Raw genomic sequence first — 19,352 nt, 5'->3', positions numbered from 1 at the left:
TGAGATTGGGTCATAAAAAATGCTGGAATTTGTATGACCCAAGTCACCCCTGATGACGGTATTCAAATATCAGCAATGTTTACGTTGACATCGATTGTTGTCAAAGCATCGGGGTCCATTTTCAGTTTGACACCCTCTTTACACTGCGCTCACACACACTACCGAACGTTTATAGAGTTATCTAAGCCCGATCTCACGCACACTAGCACGCCATTTGTTTTGCTGGAGGGTACAAAATTTAACCTCAATCTTTTTCGTGTACGTACACGCAATACATGCGCACGTAGATAACTCTATAGAGTTATCTACGTGCGCATGTATTGCGTGTACGTACACGAAAAAGATTGAGGTTAAATTTTGTACCAGCCAGCAAAACAAATGGCGTGCTAGTGTGCGTGAGAGCGTGCTTAGATAACTCTATTGGGATAGTGAGAGTGAACTCCGTGTAAAAAGTGACATTTCGTTACTTTTTAGTTTGACTTTGTCAAACCAACGGGGTATAAACTAAACAGTGTCAAAAGATAGGTGACGAACCAACGGAGGGTCAGTTTATATTTCGGAATGCGCTCTTCTGAACAACCTTTTCTTGATAGAGTGAAATATTACGATACTGTCTAAAATTTATTCGGACTAGATGAAAAAAAAAAACATAATTTTCATTATTTTTTATTTAATACAATAATGTTATGAAACATGCTCAAATTCAATACTTATCCCTCTCATCGCACTCCTCACTGCTCAACTCGCGCTCGTACGCCTTCTGCAGTGAGCTGACCGGGTACAGATCACCCGTACCATTCTCGTAATACGGCGGAGGCGGAGCGGACGGGTTCTCCCGCTCCAACCCAGCGGCCAACTTGTCGATTCCGGTGGATCGGGCAAATTCGATTGCCTCTTCCGTCTTCAATCCGCCCGATCCGATCACCACGGGAATCACCAGTTCGATTTTTTTCGTTGAAAGTTTCGGTCTCACCAAAATGTCCAGTTCGTAGCTTATTTTGATGATTTTGCTGTTTCTATCCTCCGTTGGAGTGATGGGACCCAGGGAAAAGTGCTTCTCGAATGTTTCGTTGGCTAGTCTGGCGACCGGCAGGGTCTTCTGGATCTCCAGCGTTTCGTACTTGATCATCTTGCTTTCGGCGTACAGCTGCGTCTCTTCAACGACCTGAACCTGACTCATGAACGTGATTACCTTTTGAAACTTGACAACGATTTCCGAAACATCTTCCTTGCTCAGATTGTTAACTGCAAGGACAACCTTGATTGTATCTCCTGGTACGTAACCCGATCTTGGAATTGTTGCCGTAACCATCAGTGGAGCCGATCGACAAATCCAGCAGTAGAATCTTAGCTGGTCCTCGACTTTGATCGGTCTTGCTAGCGCGGCATTGCCTTCATCAAACTCAACCTTCGCCAGCACGGTGAACGGCATTTGGAAGTTCTGATCGTGCTTCCAGGGTCGCTCCAGGGTAACCTTCACAACGTACCGTACGTGGCCGTACTTTCCTTCCATAGATGTTGGAACATTTTGTGGGATGTTCAGTTGGAACGTGTAATTGCTTGTTCCGATTGGTAAGTCAATTGGATTTCCCGTTTCAGATCCCACAAGGTATGACTTTTGCGCAATGAAATCTTCACGTCCTTTAAACTGAGCTTTGGTTTTCTTGTTGTTTGGACCGTGCGGTACCTTGCTGGTCCAGAACGTTTCAGCAAATCCCGTGATGAGTAGACATACCCCTGTGAAAAAACCAAAGGGAAGTAAAAATACAAACGACGATGCCATTCAGCAAAGAATACCTCGCACTTTCTTCAGCTGAGTCAACGTCAAGGTAACTGAACCAGACACTGCGTCACCAGCTTTGAAGATACCGTTCGGATTGTTGTCGAACAGGATATCGCAGTTCACTCGTTTGGAGGACTTTTCTTTAGGCATGATTGTTGCGCCCACTTGTTCGACCTATTCCGACGTTGAAAAATGACTAAACTCTAAATATTTCTATCGAAATTTATCAAAACACTGGGCAGAAGTGCTTATCGGGAAAGTGGTCCTAGGATTAGACAAAGCTACCAGATATCAATCCGATATGAAATGAACACTGATACTGTTCAACGTGCTAATTGTATGATTCACCGAGGGGGAAGAACCAAAAGCCTCCAAATGAACTGCAATACATTTAAATCATTCATTTGTGCTGGGTTTGAACAAAATCACTGATAGTTCATTACACCTTTATCAACGAAAAAAAAAACGCGCAGCAAGATTTGATAATGCAGCTTTATCGAATGATAACAGTGAACAAAATTAGCGCCGAAGGAATCCACTCGAATGGAACGTGCAGTATTTGGTTAGATTTGGTTTGGAAGAGAGGTAGACGCACAACAGCAGGATGCCCGGAAAGGACAAAAAGAACGATTCCAAGCATATCAAGTGTGACATTCAGTTCGATGGAAATCCAACTGGAGTGTACAAACCGGGCGAGACAGTTTCCGGGACGGTGGAGCTCTCACTGGAGAAAAATAAGAAATTTAGGGGTGAGTTATCGCTTCTTCAATATTAAGTTCTGGAAGTTTATCAAAAAAATCAACCAGCTTGGAATATGGGATTAGTAGCCAAATGTAACATTTCGAAATAGATGTCGAAGTAGTACAGCATCCCGTAAGTTCTTATCAGATCGAACTAAAGAGAATAAAATCCCTCATCAATCAAATTATGTGACTCAAGGGGTATCAAACTCAGTCAATAATGTTTAATAAAGGTATGACTCAATGCTTAGATATGCATAAATAATTGGCTAAACTCTTACAACTTCTCTCCCAAAGGTATCTGTCTCTGCATAAATGGGTTCGCCGCAACCTACTGGAGCGTCAAGCTGAAAAACGAGCTGGAAAAGAAGCGCAAGACCCACTTCAAGGGCCGCGAAGACTACTTCAGCACAATAAACTACCTAGTGGGTTCGGACGTGGGAAATCCGCTGGAAGTGGTCGCCGGCACATACCGCTACCCATTTTCGTGCGTTATCCCAGCGAACGCACCGGCTTCTATGGAGGGCCGATACGGGCACATCCGGTACTTGGTGAAGCTTTCCCTGGAGCGTCCCTGGAAGCACGACATCGTGTACGAACGTGAAATGACCGTCAGGGGTATCTACGACCTGATCCCCCTCTTTGACACTTTGTCAATGCCTAGCCAAGCGGAAGCGATGACTTCGTTCTACTTTGGCTTCACTGAACCACTGGTAGTGTCCGCAAGTATCTCCAAAACGGGTTTCGCTCCGGGAGATATAATCGAGCTGACAGTGCACGTCAACAACCAGAGCAGCGTTGACGTGAGGACGATCGTCATGAAGCTACAACGGGTAGATACCTTTATGAGTCAGATACCACGTGTTGATCAGTACATCGAACGCACCGTTCTGGAGGAAAGAACAACGAGCAAAATATCCAAACGGAGTGACATTAGTTTCGAGGAAAACATCCTAGTAGGTGCCGGTATTCCAAGTGATGTCGAGCGCTGCCGGATCATCCTAACTAGGTACGAGGTAGAAATTGTTGTCCATCCGATACGTTCCCGGAAGCGACTAGTGCTGAATCTTCCGATTGTGCTCGGAACGACCAGCATAGCGAATATGGAGGCCCACGTGGAAAGGGTGGTGGACAAGCAACGGGAAGCCCTGGAAGGGTTTTCATCTCCCCAAGGACCGTCGGCTCCGCAGTCCGAGGATGGACCCAGGTCGGTAGAGGAGCGTAGAATGATTTTTGCCGCACGCACTTTAAATTCCATGTCATGCGAGGAATCACTCGACCTAGAAAATGAGAAGAACTGTGGGGCGGCACCGTACTAGTTGTGTCTTCCACCTTAATGGTACTAATCGAATACTGAAATTTTATTAAAGCTCCAAAAATTAATAATATAGTACAATAAAAGTGTTAATCTTAGAAAATAATAAAGTTTTTTATAAGTAAATGTACCCTCTAGAGCCCAAAACATTATTTTTGATTTTTTTTTATTTTCCCGTGTTTAGCAGGTTATTTTGAGCAGCTTTTGTTCCACGAGAAACATTACTTCTCATTTTTATGGGTATCTTGTTTTATCTGCATTTATCATGTTTAGTTTTTGTTTGTTTTTTTATGATATTTGGCTTATTCTACCACCTCCTATCATTAAAGTCATACGGGGCAAAAGTACGCACGGGGCAAAGTACGCACCGGTCTTTTTAATACTTAATTTTTCCTTCAAAAGCTCATACTCGTGTTTTCAACTAGTAAAAATAAAGTAAAAAATGAAGTTCATGTAAGTTATTGAGAAAAGTTAATTATTGGCTATTTTGATCTAATAATGCAAGTATTTACATATTTAAATATTAATTACAAAATAAGGTTTGAATATCAGGTTCACTAAATCATTGAAACCATTTAACTATAGTGTTTAGCCTATTACCTAATGACCTTGCAAACCATCTTATTTTTAAATTCCTCTTCCTCTATAGTACCAAAGCTATTTTCGCAAGTTTTTTTGGGCTTTTTGAAGGAACTATTGAAACAATCGGATCAGTTTAGGTCTTGTTAACTTTGCAAAACATTTCTACAGGACCTAGTACAAAAAGTGAGACTCTAACTGTTTTCTATTCAGAGTTATGACAATTTCCGTAAAAAAGTCGAAGTTAAAAATGTTCGCGTGTAGTGGATCCTTAACCTTTAAAATTAAACTTTAGTTACATAAGTACTACTTTGCTCAAGAAACTCAATGGTCACCATCAAATTATTTTTATTTGGGGTACAAAGCGAACTTGACAACAGAAAAAATGCTTTTTCAAAAACATTGGCATTGACACATTAGACAAGTAAAAATTCCGCCTAAACGAAGAAACGTTATACATAAAAAAAGAAATAAGATGCTTGTACAACAAATATTGTTCAGAGTACTGCCCACCATTGAAAAAACGGCTAATATCCACTTTTGGCAAAAACGAAATATTAGCACCAGGTGGTAGAGGATGTTCCAACGCATCTTCTGGAACTCGAATTTCACTGAAATAGTGTTTAGACTTGGCTGCCGATGCGAAAAACCAAACGGCTAATATGCCACTCTTATGGGAAATTGCCTTGACAGAGATTTTGTGACAAACACTAAAACGCGTTTTTCTCGGAATACTTGATTTGGCATAATAGCCGAATTTTCAATTATGGGCAGAGTAGCCTCCAAAACAAATATTCATTTTTATTTATATTGGATAGTGGGGAGGTTTGATGCCTAACCTGAACTTCGACAGCGTGTTAGTAAAAGAAAAGTTTTGGAAAGTTGTACGGAATCGACTAAAACTCACTGTGTAATACAAAAAATTCGGATTGCGCCTCTTTTAAACATTTAAAGAAAACAGTTAAAATTTGTTAGAAATATTTTTTTACGTGAAAAAGATCTTTTTGTTGGTTGGTGTTTTTTCTACGCAATAGACTAGTTCTCTCAGCTTTCGGTCATTCGATTTTTTTTTTGTATTTTTTTGATCCGGCTGAAACTTTTTTGGTGCCTTCGGTATGCCCAAAGAAGCCATTTTGCATCATTAGCTTGTCCATATAATTTTCCATACAAATTTGGCAGCTGTCCATACAAAAATGATGTATGAAATTTCAAAAATCTGTATCTTTTGAAGGAATTTTTTGATCAATTTGGTGTCTTTGGTAAAGTTGTAGGTATGGATATGGACTACACTGAAAAAAAAAATGATACACGGTAATTTTTTTTTTTGGTGATTTTTTATTTAACTTTTTGTCACAAAAACTTTAATTGCAAAAAAACACTTTTTTTATTTTTTTTATTTTTTGATATTTTTTAGAAGACATCAAATGCCAACTTTTCAGAAATTTCCAGGTTGTGCAAAAAATCTTTGACCGAGTTATGATTTTTTTTAATCAATACTGATTTTTTTCAAAAAATCGAAATATTGGTCGCAAAAATTTTTCAACTTCATTTATTGATGTAAAATCAAATTTGCAATCAAAAAGTACTTTAGTGAAATTTTGATAAAGTGCACCATTTTCAACTTATAGCCATTTTAAGGTGACTTTTTTGGAAAAAGTCGCAGTTTTTCATTTTTTTAAATTAGTGCACATGTTTGCCTACTTTTGAAAAAAATATTTTTGAAAGCCTGAGAAAATTCTCTATATTTTTCTTTTTTGAACATTGTTGGCAAAGGTTTAAAAACAGGAAAATTGACGTTTTCTAAGTCTCACTCAAACAACCCACCATTTTCTAATGTCGATATCTCAACAACTAATGGTTCGATTTACAATGTTAAAACATGAAACATTCGTGAAATTTTCCGATATTTTCGAGAAAAAAATTTAGTGACAACAAGTTAAACAAAAAATCACCAAATTTTTTTACCGTGTATCATTTTTTTCCAGTGTAGTCCATATCCATACCTACAACTTTGCCGAAGACACCAAATCGATCAAAAAATTCTTTCAAAGGATACAGATTTTTGAATTTTCACATATCATTTTTGTATGGACAGCTGCCAAATTTGTATGGAAAATTATATGGACAAACTAATGATGCAAAATGGTTTCTTTGGGCATACCGAAGGCACCAAAAAATGTTTAGGTCGGATTAAAAAATACAAAAATTGAAATTAAAAAAAAAAGACAAATTTCGTAGAGAATTGCTCAATAACGTTAATCACTTCGATGCATTTGTATGATCAATATGAAATTGTTTAGAATCCGCATCCGAAAATTATCATTAGAATAAATCTTTGTACTTAATTTATAATTTTCTGAAAAAAAATAATAATAAAAAATAAACACAGTAAACTCATCTATCTGGAAAAGTCACCCGTTTCGCAACCCTATTAAACCCAAGTCATTGTCCTCAATGGTGTTGAAACCAAACATTCACCCTACTAGTGTGCCGACTAAACGCAACCTTTAAAATTTGATTTCTTATCAAAAGCTTTTGTTGTGTTTGTCTAAAATATTGGCGCATATCACAGACATTTGGACATTTTAACTTTTGCCAATGTTATGTTTATTGGCTCTCAGATCGATTCAGATCGATTTCATCAATGACATCAAGAAAAAATTGAGACATGTCATGAGACGGCCAAAAATATTAAAAAGTGCCAAAAATATTGGGCAGGCCTGTTTTAGAGGGTATACATGTTCCACAAAGTTGTAATAATAGTAATTGTAAGTTCCACAAAGCAGACTTTAACGATTAAAAGAAATGTTTTGAAACAATTTGAAGGTCACCCGGTCACCAAGTACACGGAGAAAAAAGAGTTCTCAAAATTGTGAACAAGCGTTCACGAAATTCGGAACCACGAACAAAGTGTTCAAATTTCATGGTACGTTTTTCAATATCGTACCATGCAATTTGCACACTTTGTTCGTGGTTCCGAATTTCATGAACGCTTGTTCACAATTTTGAGAACTCTTTTTTCTCCGTGTATGTACAACGAAACAAAAAAGAAACGCAAAAAAACTTTTTCAAAACTTGTTTTGTAAAATCGCGATACCTCTTGAATGTTACAAGCAAACCTATTATGTTTATGCATCTTTTTTGTAATTGTCTGCTCTATTTCCTTGTAGAACATTGTTTAGCAGAACACAGAACAACATATCACGGACATTTGGCGCTGTTTCAACTTAAAAATTTAAAGAAGCAAAAGAACATTAGAAAATGATTAACTAAATTTTCAGTTTACAATTTCTAGCAACATTTTAAATTTTTAAAGATTGCATATAAATCTAAATTTTATTTTAATTCGCCAAGTCACAACTCAATGTTCCTCTTGGTGTTAGAGGTAATATGGTTATGAGTGCTTAGACAAAAATTGATTTTTCAATTCGCGTCCCTTTGTCTGGGGAGATATCGCCAACTGAAGTACCAAAAGCTTCCTCAAACCAAGGCAATCAGTTGAGTATCTCAATTCATCAGAAGCGGTACAGTGTTCAGCGATGGCTGCAAACTGTTTCAGCTACATCCCCTCAGTGGAGGAGTATTTCGCCGGTAAGCTCTTCAACTCTGCAATAACTTGAACAACCTTATTAATGCAAATCTTTCACATGATTCAGCCTACTCGACTGCGCTCATAGTGCTACTCGCAGTTTTGGCGGTATTTCTAGTCTTGGTGACGGTACTCTACGTGCAAATAGTGAAACACCTTGTTCGGCAGTACGAGCCGCGCTGCCAAAAGGCGCTTATCATCTCCAATGGAATCTACCTGGTATGTGTCATGGAACTGACGAAGGAGGTCGTAAAATGATATTACAATTAATTAATATCGGCCCAAACCTTTGCCCAGGTGATAGTGGCGCTTTGCATTGTGGCGCTTGCGGTGCCAGTGGCGTCGGAAAAAATGGAACTCGTATCGGTGATACTGTTCTCCTGGAGCGTGCTGGCGTTGTACATGTGAGCAACTATGGAATACTTTCTATACCTAAAACGAAGGTTGTGAAGGACTTGATTTACAGGTATATCGTTTTGGTAGCAGGTGGACATGATAATGTGGGCAACTATTACGAATCAAACAACTCTAGTCTTGGTCAAGGGGGACGAATCAAACGAATTCTCTTCAAATTATTGTGAGTGCGTCGGACCGACATTGTTGGTGTTATTCTAGCCAATTGATTTCATTCACACGATCTGTTTTTAGCGGAAAGTACAAAAGGGTGCGAATCTACATAATACAGTTTCCCATTGTAACAACGATATTGAACATCATTCAAATTGTGTATTATTTTACAGATGTTGTGAGTACTCACTAGCTATGTTACTTAGATAGTATTGTTGACTCTATTTTTATTACCAGGACCGCTACTACCGAACCGTTTATGCCTTCCTGCCGTTTTCCCTCACATCCATCCTTTTGTATTTAATATCATTCTCTTTACTCGTAAGTTTCCTTGGACCATCTTTTCCGGATCAACAGATTAAGGTATCTCGTTCAAAACGCTCACAAACGCATCTAAAAATACTCACATCACTTTTCCATTAAATGCCACACAGAAAAAGTTTCAATTTCTGCGACTAGCTGTCCTGGTGATAAAAATCCAAACAACAATCCTGGAAGCCATCTTCCGCCAGCTGTACTTTGAGTGTGACACCTTCGCCGGAGAAGCCTGGTCTCTGTACAATCGTAAGTCGCACGCACCCACCCACATTGGAGGATTATGTTGCCGTGTAATGCGTCATCCGCTACTTTATTTGCAGTCATCAAACAACCCCTGATAGTGGTGCAAATCTCACTGCTTGCGTTGGCCACTTGGAATATCTACCGGAAGGAGACGAAGGATGACGGTGGCGTCTAAGGTTTCATGAGCTTCACTGCAAGGACTCCCTGATGACTTACACTGGTGTACAAGTTTTAAATAGGATAAAATAATGCCCCAAACTTCTCAAATTCTTTGAAAACCAGCTTAATATCAGTAGAAAAAAAGTATCGGGGACGCATTCACAAAACCTTCATAAGCCTGTAAATATGTTCCGCGAAATAAATTGCCCCAAAATCAGTAATTTCAAAATGTTGAAAAAAGAATCATCAATACTGGCGCTGGCTACGATCAGTGGTAGAGTCTGGGAAGTGGATGTGAAGACTAATGTTTTATAAATTTTATCACAAAATTCATTACCAAAACAAACAAAAATCAAATATTTTAGCATCAATTGTGTATGGAAACTTGCAAAATTTGTATGAAGAATTTTACAAAGGCACCTTGAAAAAAATAAGACGCCTAGCTAAGAGCGAAGTTTGATTTTGAAATGATATTTAAGTGAATAAAATTTAAAAAAAAATGCTTCAAATAAATCTCTAACGGCTGTTTTATTTGCCAAAATATAGAATACACGGATAACAAATCCGGTAATTCTATGTTGTCGATTTGGAAAACATATACAGCGAAATTCAATGTTTAAAAATGTTGGCGATTGTCCACGCTCCATACTAAAAAGTTGTTTTGTTTGGACAACTGTCCACGAGTTTGTGGGCGGTTCTGAGATTGCTAAAAAAAATTACAAACGTGGGTTTATTAATGATTCCAGCAAAACTTAAAATCCCAGTCACGGTTTTGTGGTTCAGTGACTGGAGATGAAAAATTGTGTAAGCCACTGTCTGTTCAGAGATTTTACGTCAAACCAGCAGGATCCACAGAGTAATTCTCTACGAAATCGTCCGATATCGATCTATTTTTATTTTTTTATATTTTGATTTAGCTCAAACTTTTTGGGAGTTTTACCTATCACCAAAAAACCATTTGGTGTCATTGGGTCAGCCATAAAAATCTCCATACAATTTTGGCAGCTATTTATACAGAAATGGTACTTAAATATTCGAAAATCTGTAACATTTCAAGATTTTTTTTATTACCAGGTCTTTGAACAAATTCCAGACTTTTAATGAAAAGAAATACACGGATTACACGTCTAGATCAAATGAAAACTTGATTTGAAAATATGTTTCGATGTTTTTTCACAGGGATGTGGAGTCGGAGTCGGAGTCGGAGCCGGAGTCGGTGAAGTCGTGTCTTTTTGGGGACCTGGAGTCGGAGTCGGAGTCGTCAAAACTCGCACAACTGGAGTCGGAGTCGGAGCCAGAGTCGGCTAAATTTTATTAGCTGGAGTCGGAGTTCGGAAAATTTCTAATAACCCGGAGTTGGAGTCGGACTCGGAGTTATCTTAAATTTAACAAAAAAAATGTTTATTTTTTTCAGTATTTGCTTTAAAACAGCTTAATTTACAAAACTTCTTATATTTTTAATTGTTTTTGTAGTCGCATGCGCTACGTTGCCATTTTTCATTTGGGTAATTCTCTACCAACTCACACGAAATCGGGAAAAGTTGCCCCGACCCCTCTTCGATTTGCGTGAAACTTTGTCCTAAGGGGTAACTTTTGTCCCTGATCACGAATCCGAGGTACGTTTTTTGATATCTCGTGACGGAGGGGCGGTACGACCCCTTCCATTTTTGAACATGCGAAAAAAGAGGTGTTTTCAATAACTTGCAGCCTGAAACGGTGATGAGATAGAAATTTGGTATCAAAGGGACTTTTATGTAAATTAGTATGTAAATTAAACGCCCGATTTGATGGCGTACTCAGAATTCCAAAACGTATTTTTCATCGAAAAAAACACTAAAAAAGTTTTAAAAATTCCCCGGTTTTCCGTTACTCGACTGTAAAAAATTTTGGAACATGTCATTTTATGGGAAATTTAATGTACTTTTCGAATCTACATTGACCCAGAAGGGTCATTTTTTCATTTGAAAATTTCATTTTTATTGTAAAATCGCGATAATTCGTGATGTTTGTAAGCAAACCCCTTATGTCTATATATATTTTTTTTGTAATTGTCTGCTTCACAATTTTGTAGAACATTGTTACACTAACCCTGCAAAGTTAGAAAAAACACGAAATTTTAAAATGGAAAATTTTGTCCTAAATGAAAAAATGACCCTTCTGGGTCAATGTAGATTCGAAAAGTACATTAAATTTCCCATAAAATGACATATTCCAAATATTTTTACAGTCGAGTAACGGAAAACGGGAACTACTATTTTTTTTAAACTATTTTAGTGTTTTTTTCGATGAAAAATACGTTTTTTTGGAATTCTGAGTACGTCATCAAATCGAGCGTCTAATTTTACATAAAAGTCCCTTTGACATCAAATTTCTATCTCATCACCGTTTCAGGCTGCAAATTATTAAAAACACCCCTTTTTTCGCATGTTCAAAAATGGAAGGGGTCGTACCACCCCTCCGTCACGAGATATCAAAAAACAGACCTCGAATTCGTGATCAGGGACAAAAGTTACCCCTTAAAACAAAGTTTCACGCAAATCGAAGAGGGGTCGGGGCAACTGCTGTGTGAGTTGGCGGAGAATTACCCATTTTTTAGAGATCTATGATCACTAAATGACAACCTGTTAATCCACTCTTACCCAAGTATGTAGTGCCATAAGAACTCAGAAAATTAAAAACAGTATTGGTTCTGTAGTCAGAAATATTTAATTGATTTTTGACAGCTTCCTTTTACCTAAAGTTATGTACCCTTTCAAATAAAATTTGACCAAATTTAGTTCTTTCTGTAAAAATGTACACACACAGTCATGTTTACACCGATAGTGAAAGTCTTGGAGTTTTTAAGTAAATCAATTTTCAGGAAAAAAGTTACGAGGCACATAAAAAGATAAAAAAAAAATCACTATTTAGGTCGTTGCAAATATTTTTCAAAGTTTATCTTTATGTCGATTATAACAATCTATGACTAGGAACTCAACATGCCCATTTTGTTTATAACTAAGGCCGTTGTTCTTCGAATTTAAGCGGACTGTATTTTTTCGGTTCGGCGGAAGAGAGAAACGCGTGCTTTCGCCTCCGTTTCGGTTTGACAACTTGACAGCTCTATTTCAAGAAAGTTTATACATGTAGGTTAAAACAAATCAGAAAATCAAGGCAATTTACATTATAGGTGAAAACAATCAATAACGCCAAACAGCCGTTGCAAATATTTTTTTAGGTTTATGTCCCTCGGCTCTGATCAAAGTCGAGGGGAGGGCGCAAAAAATATAAAAATTGAAATTACAAACCTACACCCAACTGGCAGTCGCATGATTGTGATGCATGGCGGCATGAAAGTATATCAGAATCTGCATGAAATCTGTCCTCATGCATTTTTTGCGATATAGGAGTACCGTAAAACGGGGTGACTTTGATAGCCGGGGTGACTTTGATAGGTTTGCGATTTTTCCACAAAATGAAGAGTACAATTAAAATACGTAAGGAATGGTTTAGAAACATACTGACCGTGGTAGAGAAGTGTTCAAACTACCTTAAGCAGAACTTTTCATAAAATTTTGACAAGTTTAAAAAGTTAGTTAACTATAGTTAAGAAAATGTTGATGAAAGTCATTATTTTAAACTTCTCAAAGTGTCATGATTTTCTCAATGAACATGATTATTAATCGGAAAACGGAATGCATTTCGGATTCTTTTGACAATTTTCCACTAGGACAAGGTTAAAAAAGTTTGTAAATAATAAATAATATGTGTTTTTAAAACACAATATAAAAAAATCTCCAAATTTATAGGCAATTTCAGTTGAACAAATTTCATGTAAAATGTGAAAACTTGTGATTCGTGCTTTGAATTCAGTATAGAAAGCAATATAAATCGATAATTTTATAAACAAAACTAGTTTTGACAAATTTAAGGCAAAATTCCGACTTTTTAACAATTTTACCTTAAATTTATATGTATTTTGCTAAAAAGATTATACACTTAGTTCACTTAATATAAACATTGATTTTTTCTTAAAAACTATATCAGCTACTTTAGTGATGGTACATTTACCGTACAAATAAGGTTTGAACATCTTAAATATGATTTTATCGAGAAAAAACTATGACTATCAAAGTCACCCCGGAATTAAAACTAAGAATTTTTAAAGTAACTATTTTTCTAAACATTATTGAAAAAACTATTTTCCGAAAAAGTGCATGGACTTTGTGTAGTCTACCCCAGTACATGTTTTAAAAATAATAATCTTGAGAAAACCCGTACCTGTTGGAAAATATTCTAAAAAAAAATTGAAATCCTATCAAAGTCACCCCGGTTTACGGTATGACATTTTTGTCCGTTACCGACAATTATCGACATTACCGACGGCTTTTTGGTTGTATTTCACAACAAAAGGAAACACTAAGCAGATGAGGATTGAACCACCAACTTCTTGGTTGTTGATCCGACACACTACCACCGCGCCATGGACGCTTGATGAAAAGAGAGTGAAAGAGCACCAACATATGCTTCTCTTTGGAGTGTTGCTCGAGTACGGGCCAGCATTATATGTGTTGGTGAGAACTGCAGATCGCTGAAATTTTTACAAGCGGGCAAAAATGATCTACGGGCTTGTTGCAAAAAATGTTATAAAATGTGACATTTTCTGCAGCAAATCCAATTTTGCAGATTTTGAGATATATTTTTCCTTTGGGTGTAGGTTTCAACATTTGGATGAAAAAGTGTTTCAAAATACATTTTGTATTGACGGATTTTTTTCTCGCAAGACTGTACATTGGTATTTTATGGAAATTTAAAATGTTTTCAAAGGAGTTCAAACATGCTTTAGCACCCAATCGAGAACGCCAAGGCAATGCTGTAGAGCGAATAATTTGATTTTGAAATACGACCCGACTCCACAGCCCTGATTTTTTAGAAAGTTTTACGTGACATATCCAAAATTTCAATATTTTTTTAAAAATAGATTCTGAGATATGATTTTAAAAACATATCGGGATTCGGGCCATTAATTAAACATAAAACACCATGCGTCTCCAGCAAACTGTACTGGGAACTCATTTCGGTGGATAAGCATGGTACTTTTCAATTCAATTCAATTCAGTTTATTTTTCAGGTTTAGCTTTGAACATCAAGTTAGTTTAAGATCTAAATAGAGTTTTGGAGGATCCTTGCAGCTATGTCTAATAGTCATGTATCTTTAGATGCCATTAATTTTATGTTACAAAGTAGGCTTTCAACAGGAAAACACATCAAACAAAAACCTGTTTCTCTTGCTGATAGAAGGGGATAGTTAGAGGAAAATTGGGGTTTCTTACAAACTAGATCACAGAGATTACGGCACAAGGTTGACGATCAAGTCATTTTCTGACATTGAGCATCTTGTCCAGAAATTGCGAAGTAGGCGGGAAGTCCACGAGTCCAGCTCTTCGACTCCCGAAGCGTCCTCCAGCTCGGCAGTTGGGAAGTTGAATGGGAGATCCAGCATCATTTTGAGCAGCTTGTTTTGTCGAACTTGGAGTTTCTTTCGCCGAGATTGAGCACAGCCGTGCCATGCTGGGAAGCCGTACGCAAGGGTTGGGCGGAATAACAATTTGTACAGCAGGATCTTGTTTCTGCTGCTGAGTCGCGATCGTCGGCTGACGAGAGGGTACAGCATTCTGGTGAGCTTGCTACATTTCTCCAGAGATGCTGCGACGTGCTTGTCAAACTTAAGTTTGGGGTCAAACTCTAGCCCAAGATATTTGACTTGTTCCGACCAGGGGATGGCGTGGCCCATCGACACGACCTGCGACTGTGGAAGAAACCGTTCACTTCGCCTCCGGGTAAAAAAGATGGCTTGCGTTTTTGCAGGATTGATCTTGATCTTCCAGCGCCGCTGGTAGTCTTCTAGCTTGTTCTGGGCCGATTGCAGCTTCTCGATGATGATTTCTGGATGCTTGTCGGCGGAGGCGAATCCCGTGTCATCCGCGAACATGTAGTACTCGACGCCGTTCACCATCACCACGTCCGACGTGAAGATGTTGTACAGGATCGGGCTGAGTACAGCACCTTGGGGGACCCCGAACGGAATCAGCTGGGGACGTGATAGTTCACCGTCGACGATCACTTGGAAGCTTCGGTTTTTCAAGAAGGAGTGCAAAAGTTTGAGGATATATTGCGGAAATCCAGCTAGCTTCATTTTGTGCAGAATGGCGTCCTGCCAGACGGAATCGTACGCCTTCTCAACGTCCAAGAGTATCATGCCCACTGATTGGCCACGAGCGAAGGACTGCTGGATGCTCTGCGTAAGACGCACGAGTTGGTGATTTGTCGAGTGCCCTCGTTTGAAGCCAAACTGTTGTCGGGGAATGACAGTACGACTTTCAAGGTGGCTCTCGATACGGGACAGAATAACACGCTCGAGGATTTTACTCATCGTTGGCAGAAGGCTGATTGGGCGATAGTTCGAAGGAGCGTTACGTCCTTGCCCGCCTTTGGAATTCCTCTGACAATCGCATGCTTCCAGCTACTCGGGAAATAGGAGAGCGCAAGACAAGCGTTGACGATTTTTGTAAGCACCACAATCCCTTTCCGTGGCAGGCGCTTTAATACGATGTTCCCCACCTTGTCCAGACCAGGCGCTTTCTTTGGTTTGAGCGACTGGATTATCCGTTGTAGTTCTTTCGGGCGGACGACAGGCGCAGCCGTCGTGATGTCCGTAGCGGTGATGTGAGCTACTGATTCTTCAACTTGGGCTATGACTGACGGTTCGCTGGGTAAGGTGTTACGGTGAGCGTTGGCGAAGCTATCCGCCAGCAAGTTTGCCTTTTCCGACGGAGCAGCAACAAGGGAGTCGCCATTCTTCAACGGGGGAGTGTATTTCACACTGTTGCGAAGAGCCTTGCTGATTCTCCACATGTCCTTTGCGCCGTTTTCCAGGTGCCGGATGCTGTTGCTGAAGTGCTGGTTCCTGGCTATAGTACATTCGTTGCGGATCCGCACGTTAAGTGCCTCGACGATGTCCGCGAGAAGCGGATCACGAGTGCGGAACCATTGCCGTCGTCGGGTATTTCTCAGCTGCACCAATCGTCGAGTGGACTCGGCAAACTCGACCTCCTTGTACGATCGCACAGGAGCGGTCGGAACAGCAGTTGATTCAGCTTCGATAATAAACGAGGTGAACATCGCAATGCACCTGTCTATCGCTTCAGGGCTCTCCAGATTCGTGACCAGCGGGGAAGTCAAGTCTATTTTCTCATTCAGCACTCTTTGGAACACCTGCCAGTTTGCGCGAGAGTAGCAACGCGTAGCGTTGGGCGTTTGGTTGAAAGGTACACTGATGTTTACATCAAAGCGCACCGGTAGGTGATCCGACGACAAATCGTTGACAACGGTCAGCGAAGACATGTCCACGAAGTTGTTGGACAGGACAAGATCCAGCGTGGAAGGCCGACGACCTCCTTTGGGATGGTAGGAGTGGGTCAGAGGGCGTGGATGAAGAAGTCGGATGAGCTCGCCCGGGAGGCGAGGATGTTTCCGGCTTTGTTTGCTCTGAGGCAATTCCACTGGCGATGGCGAGCGTTCAGGTCCCCCGCTACAAAGAATGGAACAGTTCTCCTCACCAGTGTGTTGATGTCCCGCTTAAAAGTCGTCCACGTTGAGCCACGGTGAACTCCCGGAAAGTAGACCGCGATGATGTGGACCGGTTGGGCTGCGTTTAGTATCTCGATCCCGACTGTCTCGATAGCTGAAGTGTTGATGTCAAGAATCTTGAAGTGGATGTCTTTCCTGATGGCAATCAAAACACCACCGCCACGCTCGTCGTCCTGATTTTCTCGGTCAGCTCGGACGCATCGATAGTCAGGATGGAAGAAAGATTGTTTTGGTTTAAGCCACGTCTCCGACACGGTTGCTATGTCGATGTGGTGTCGGGAGAGAAAGTCAAAGAATTCGAGTTTCTTCGGCAGGACCGACCTGCCGTTCCAGTTAACAATTTTAAGTTGGTTGAGATTAGCCATGGTAAATATACTTGACCATCAGCTCTGCAAGAGCGTTGAACTGTTGCAGCTTTGAGCGACATCCACTCAAGCGGGCGAACATGTCCCGGGCGAGAGCCAGGAACTCGGAGATGGAGAAAAGACCTTCACCTTCAGCGTCGACATCTGGTGCAGGAGGCAAGCTTGTGGCAGACACTTGGGCATAGGTCCGATGGCCTGCTGGGAAATTGCTGGTTCTTGGACCGGACCTTTGTTGACCCAGGCTCGGAAAAGCTTCCCGAGACGTATGATTTGGTGCAGGTTGACGAACCGGTTTCTTCTTCCTCTTCTCCAACTCATCCAGAAACTTTTTCCTGGAAGGGCAGCCTTGGAAGTTGGCAGTATGACTGCCTCCACAGTTGGCACACTTCAGCTTGGACTTCGTGTTGTTCTGGTCGTTCAACTCCATCTTCCTTGGCAGGCTACACACGTCGGTGAGATGCTGGCCGCCGCATTTGACACATTTAGGCGAGAGGTAGCAGTGGGTTGACCCATGGCCGAAGCGCTGACATCGGTGGCACTGGGCCACCTCATTCGGCCTCCGGGAGTAGTACCTCCACGAAACAACCACGTTGAACAACGCCTTCGTTTTTCGCAGATCCTGCAGCTTCGTCGACCCGCGATCAAAATACAGCAAGTAGAGTGCATGTTGGTCAACAGCAGACTTAGACGATGACAGCACTTTTATGTCTCGTGGGAGTATGTTGACTCTGGCCAGTTCTTCCTTGACATCATCAACCTCTGCGAGTGGTAGCCCAGAGAGTACAAATTTGGACGGAGCTTTTCCAGAAGAGTCGTGGGTGAAAAACTTCACGTTCTTACTCTTCAGTACCGACACTGCTTTGTCGAACACCTCTTTCGACTTAGTCAAAAACTGCACAGACGTCCGGGTATGCTTGAGTAGAAAAGCCTCGCTCCTTGGCAAACCGTTATCGTTCAGCAGCTTGAAGACATCGCCCACCGAGACGTCCATCACATGGATTGGGGGGAGTCTGACCTTGGGAGCTTTCTTTGCTTGTTCCACTCCGTTTTGCCCGTCACCGTTGTCGTCGTCGTCGAGTATATCGAAATCATTCCGCAGGGGAATGAATGGTAGAATGCTGTTGTTGCTGGTGTTCATCGTGTCGTCGATCGGAACTCCTCCGCCACCGCCCGGTACGGCGGGCAGTCTTGTTGAGATCGGGTTCAGCGGTATGTCTTTGAGCAGACCTTCGTCGTACAGGCTCAGTTTTTGTGAGGTTAAGTTCACTCCTCCTCGGGTGGAATTCTTCTGGATGGATCCTACCGTGGTCCGGGTGGACGCATCCTGTGTGCCCTGGTTTAGTGTAACTTTAGGTTTCCCCAGGATGACGAATCGCGGAATTTAGCAGCGATCGCGTCGAGAATTCGCAAAAAAACAGCGCAGCGCGAGAATGCTTGTTTGTTGTCATCCAAGTAGGGATGCTCACTCAGCATGGTACTTTTAGTTCGTTTAAAATCGTTTGTTAAAACATAAAACAACCATAAATGTGCGTTATACATTGTTGATGTTTGTCAAATAGTTTATAATCGAGTTTTCAAAATGAAAATCCAGCCATATATAAGAAAAAATAAAACAAATCCGAATAATTTCCGTTTGTTTGTGTTCAAGGCTGATTCGATTAACCGAAGTGATTTTTTTCCGAGTCCTTCGGATAATCGAATATGGACTCTATCTTCATTTCATTTCTGACAAGTTAAAAGAGTTGGTTCAAATCAGCCATACTATTTGAAAAAAACCTTATTCGATTACCATTTACTTCAGAATATCACGGCCACCTTAAACGCCAGGTGAATCAACTCGTCATGACGAATTATGTGTCTCCAAATGTTTTCACGTTAATCATTACGGCCATCATCGTCGTTCGTTTGGCAACAAGCCGTTTCACACATCGATCCCCTCCCCCCTACATGCCACCCTTTGAAAACATGCAGCCCTCACACTAAATTGACCATCACAAGAAGCTTTTGCTCTCGAGCTGTATCTATCTACTATATAGTATACTGGGTAAAACCGCTTGATTTGCCA

The 19,352-nt window shown here is 40.4% G+C and overlaps 3 protein-coding genes across 4 annotated transcripts; 2 read left to right on the top strand and 1 right to left on the bottom strand.

Annotated features, from left to right (window-relative positions):
• Nucleotides 1-682: 682 nt before the first annotated feature.
• Nucleotides 683-2,131, bottom strand: LOC6035006 (arrestin domain-containing protein 3). Its single transcript, XM_038263488.1, has 2 exons — nt 1,798-2,131; nt 683-1,737 (listed from the first exon to the last, which is right to left on the bottom strand). Exons 1-2 carry the CDS (start codon nt 1,931-1,933, stop codon nt 704-706), a joined length of 1,170 nt encoding a protein of 389 aa, XP_038119416.1. The 5' UTR covers nt 1,934-2,131; the 3' UTR covers nt 683-703.
• Nucleotides 2,132-2,338: 207 nt separating this feature from the next.
• On the top strand, nt 2,339-3,906 carry LOC6035007 (arrestin domain-containing protein 17). Of its 2 annotated transcripts, none has more exons than XM_038263489.1 (2): nt 2,339-2,532; nt 2,821-3,906. In XM_038263489.1, exons 1-2 carry the CDS (start codon nt 2,388-2,390, stop codon nt 3,840-3,842), a joined length of 1,167 nt encoding a protein of 388 aa, XP_038119417.1. In that variant the 5' UTR covers nt 2,339-2,387; the 3' UTR covers nt 3,843-3,906. The 2 variants fall into 2 exon arrangements, with proteins under 2 accessions (XP_038119417.1, XP_038119418.1); XM_038263490.1 differs by lacking the exon at nt 2,339-2,532 and adding an exon at nt 2,679-2,756.
• A 3,961-nt stretch (nt 3,907-7,867) lies between these two features.
• Nucleotides 7,868-9,546, top strand: LOC119769813. The gene is made up of 8 exons (XM_038263494.1): nt 7,868-8,008; nt 8,074-8,225; nt 8,304-8,410; nt 8,473-8,583; nt 8,655-8,751; nt 8,811-8,936; nt 9,008-9,137; nt 9,212-9,546. The coding sequence occupies exons 1-8, from the start codon at nt 7,957-7,959 to the stop codon at nt 9,307-9,309; spliced, it is 873 nt and encodes a 290-aa protein (XP_038119422.1). The 5' UTR covers nt 7,868-7,956; the 3' UTR covers nt 9,310-9,546.
• The last annotated feature ends 9,806 nt before the right edge of the window (nt 9,547-19,352 follow it).

The sequence above is a fragment of the Culex quinquefasciatus genome, chromosome 3 (assembly GCF_015732765.1).
Source record: "Culex quinquefasciatus strain JHB chromosome 3, VPISU_Cqui_1.0_pri_paternal, whole genome shotgun sequence".
Lineage (NCBI taxonomy): Eukaryota > Metazoa > Arthropoda > Insecta > Diptera > Culicidae > Culex > Culex quinquefasciatus.
Note: the sequence above shows the minus strand (reverse complement) of the source record. Positions and strands in the feature narration are given on the sequence as shown.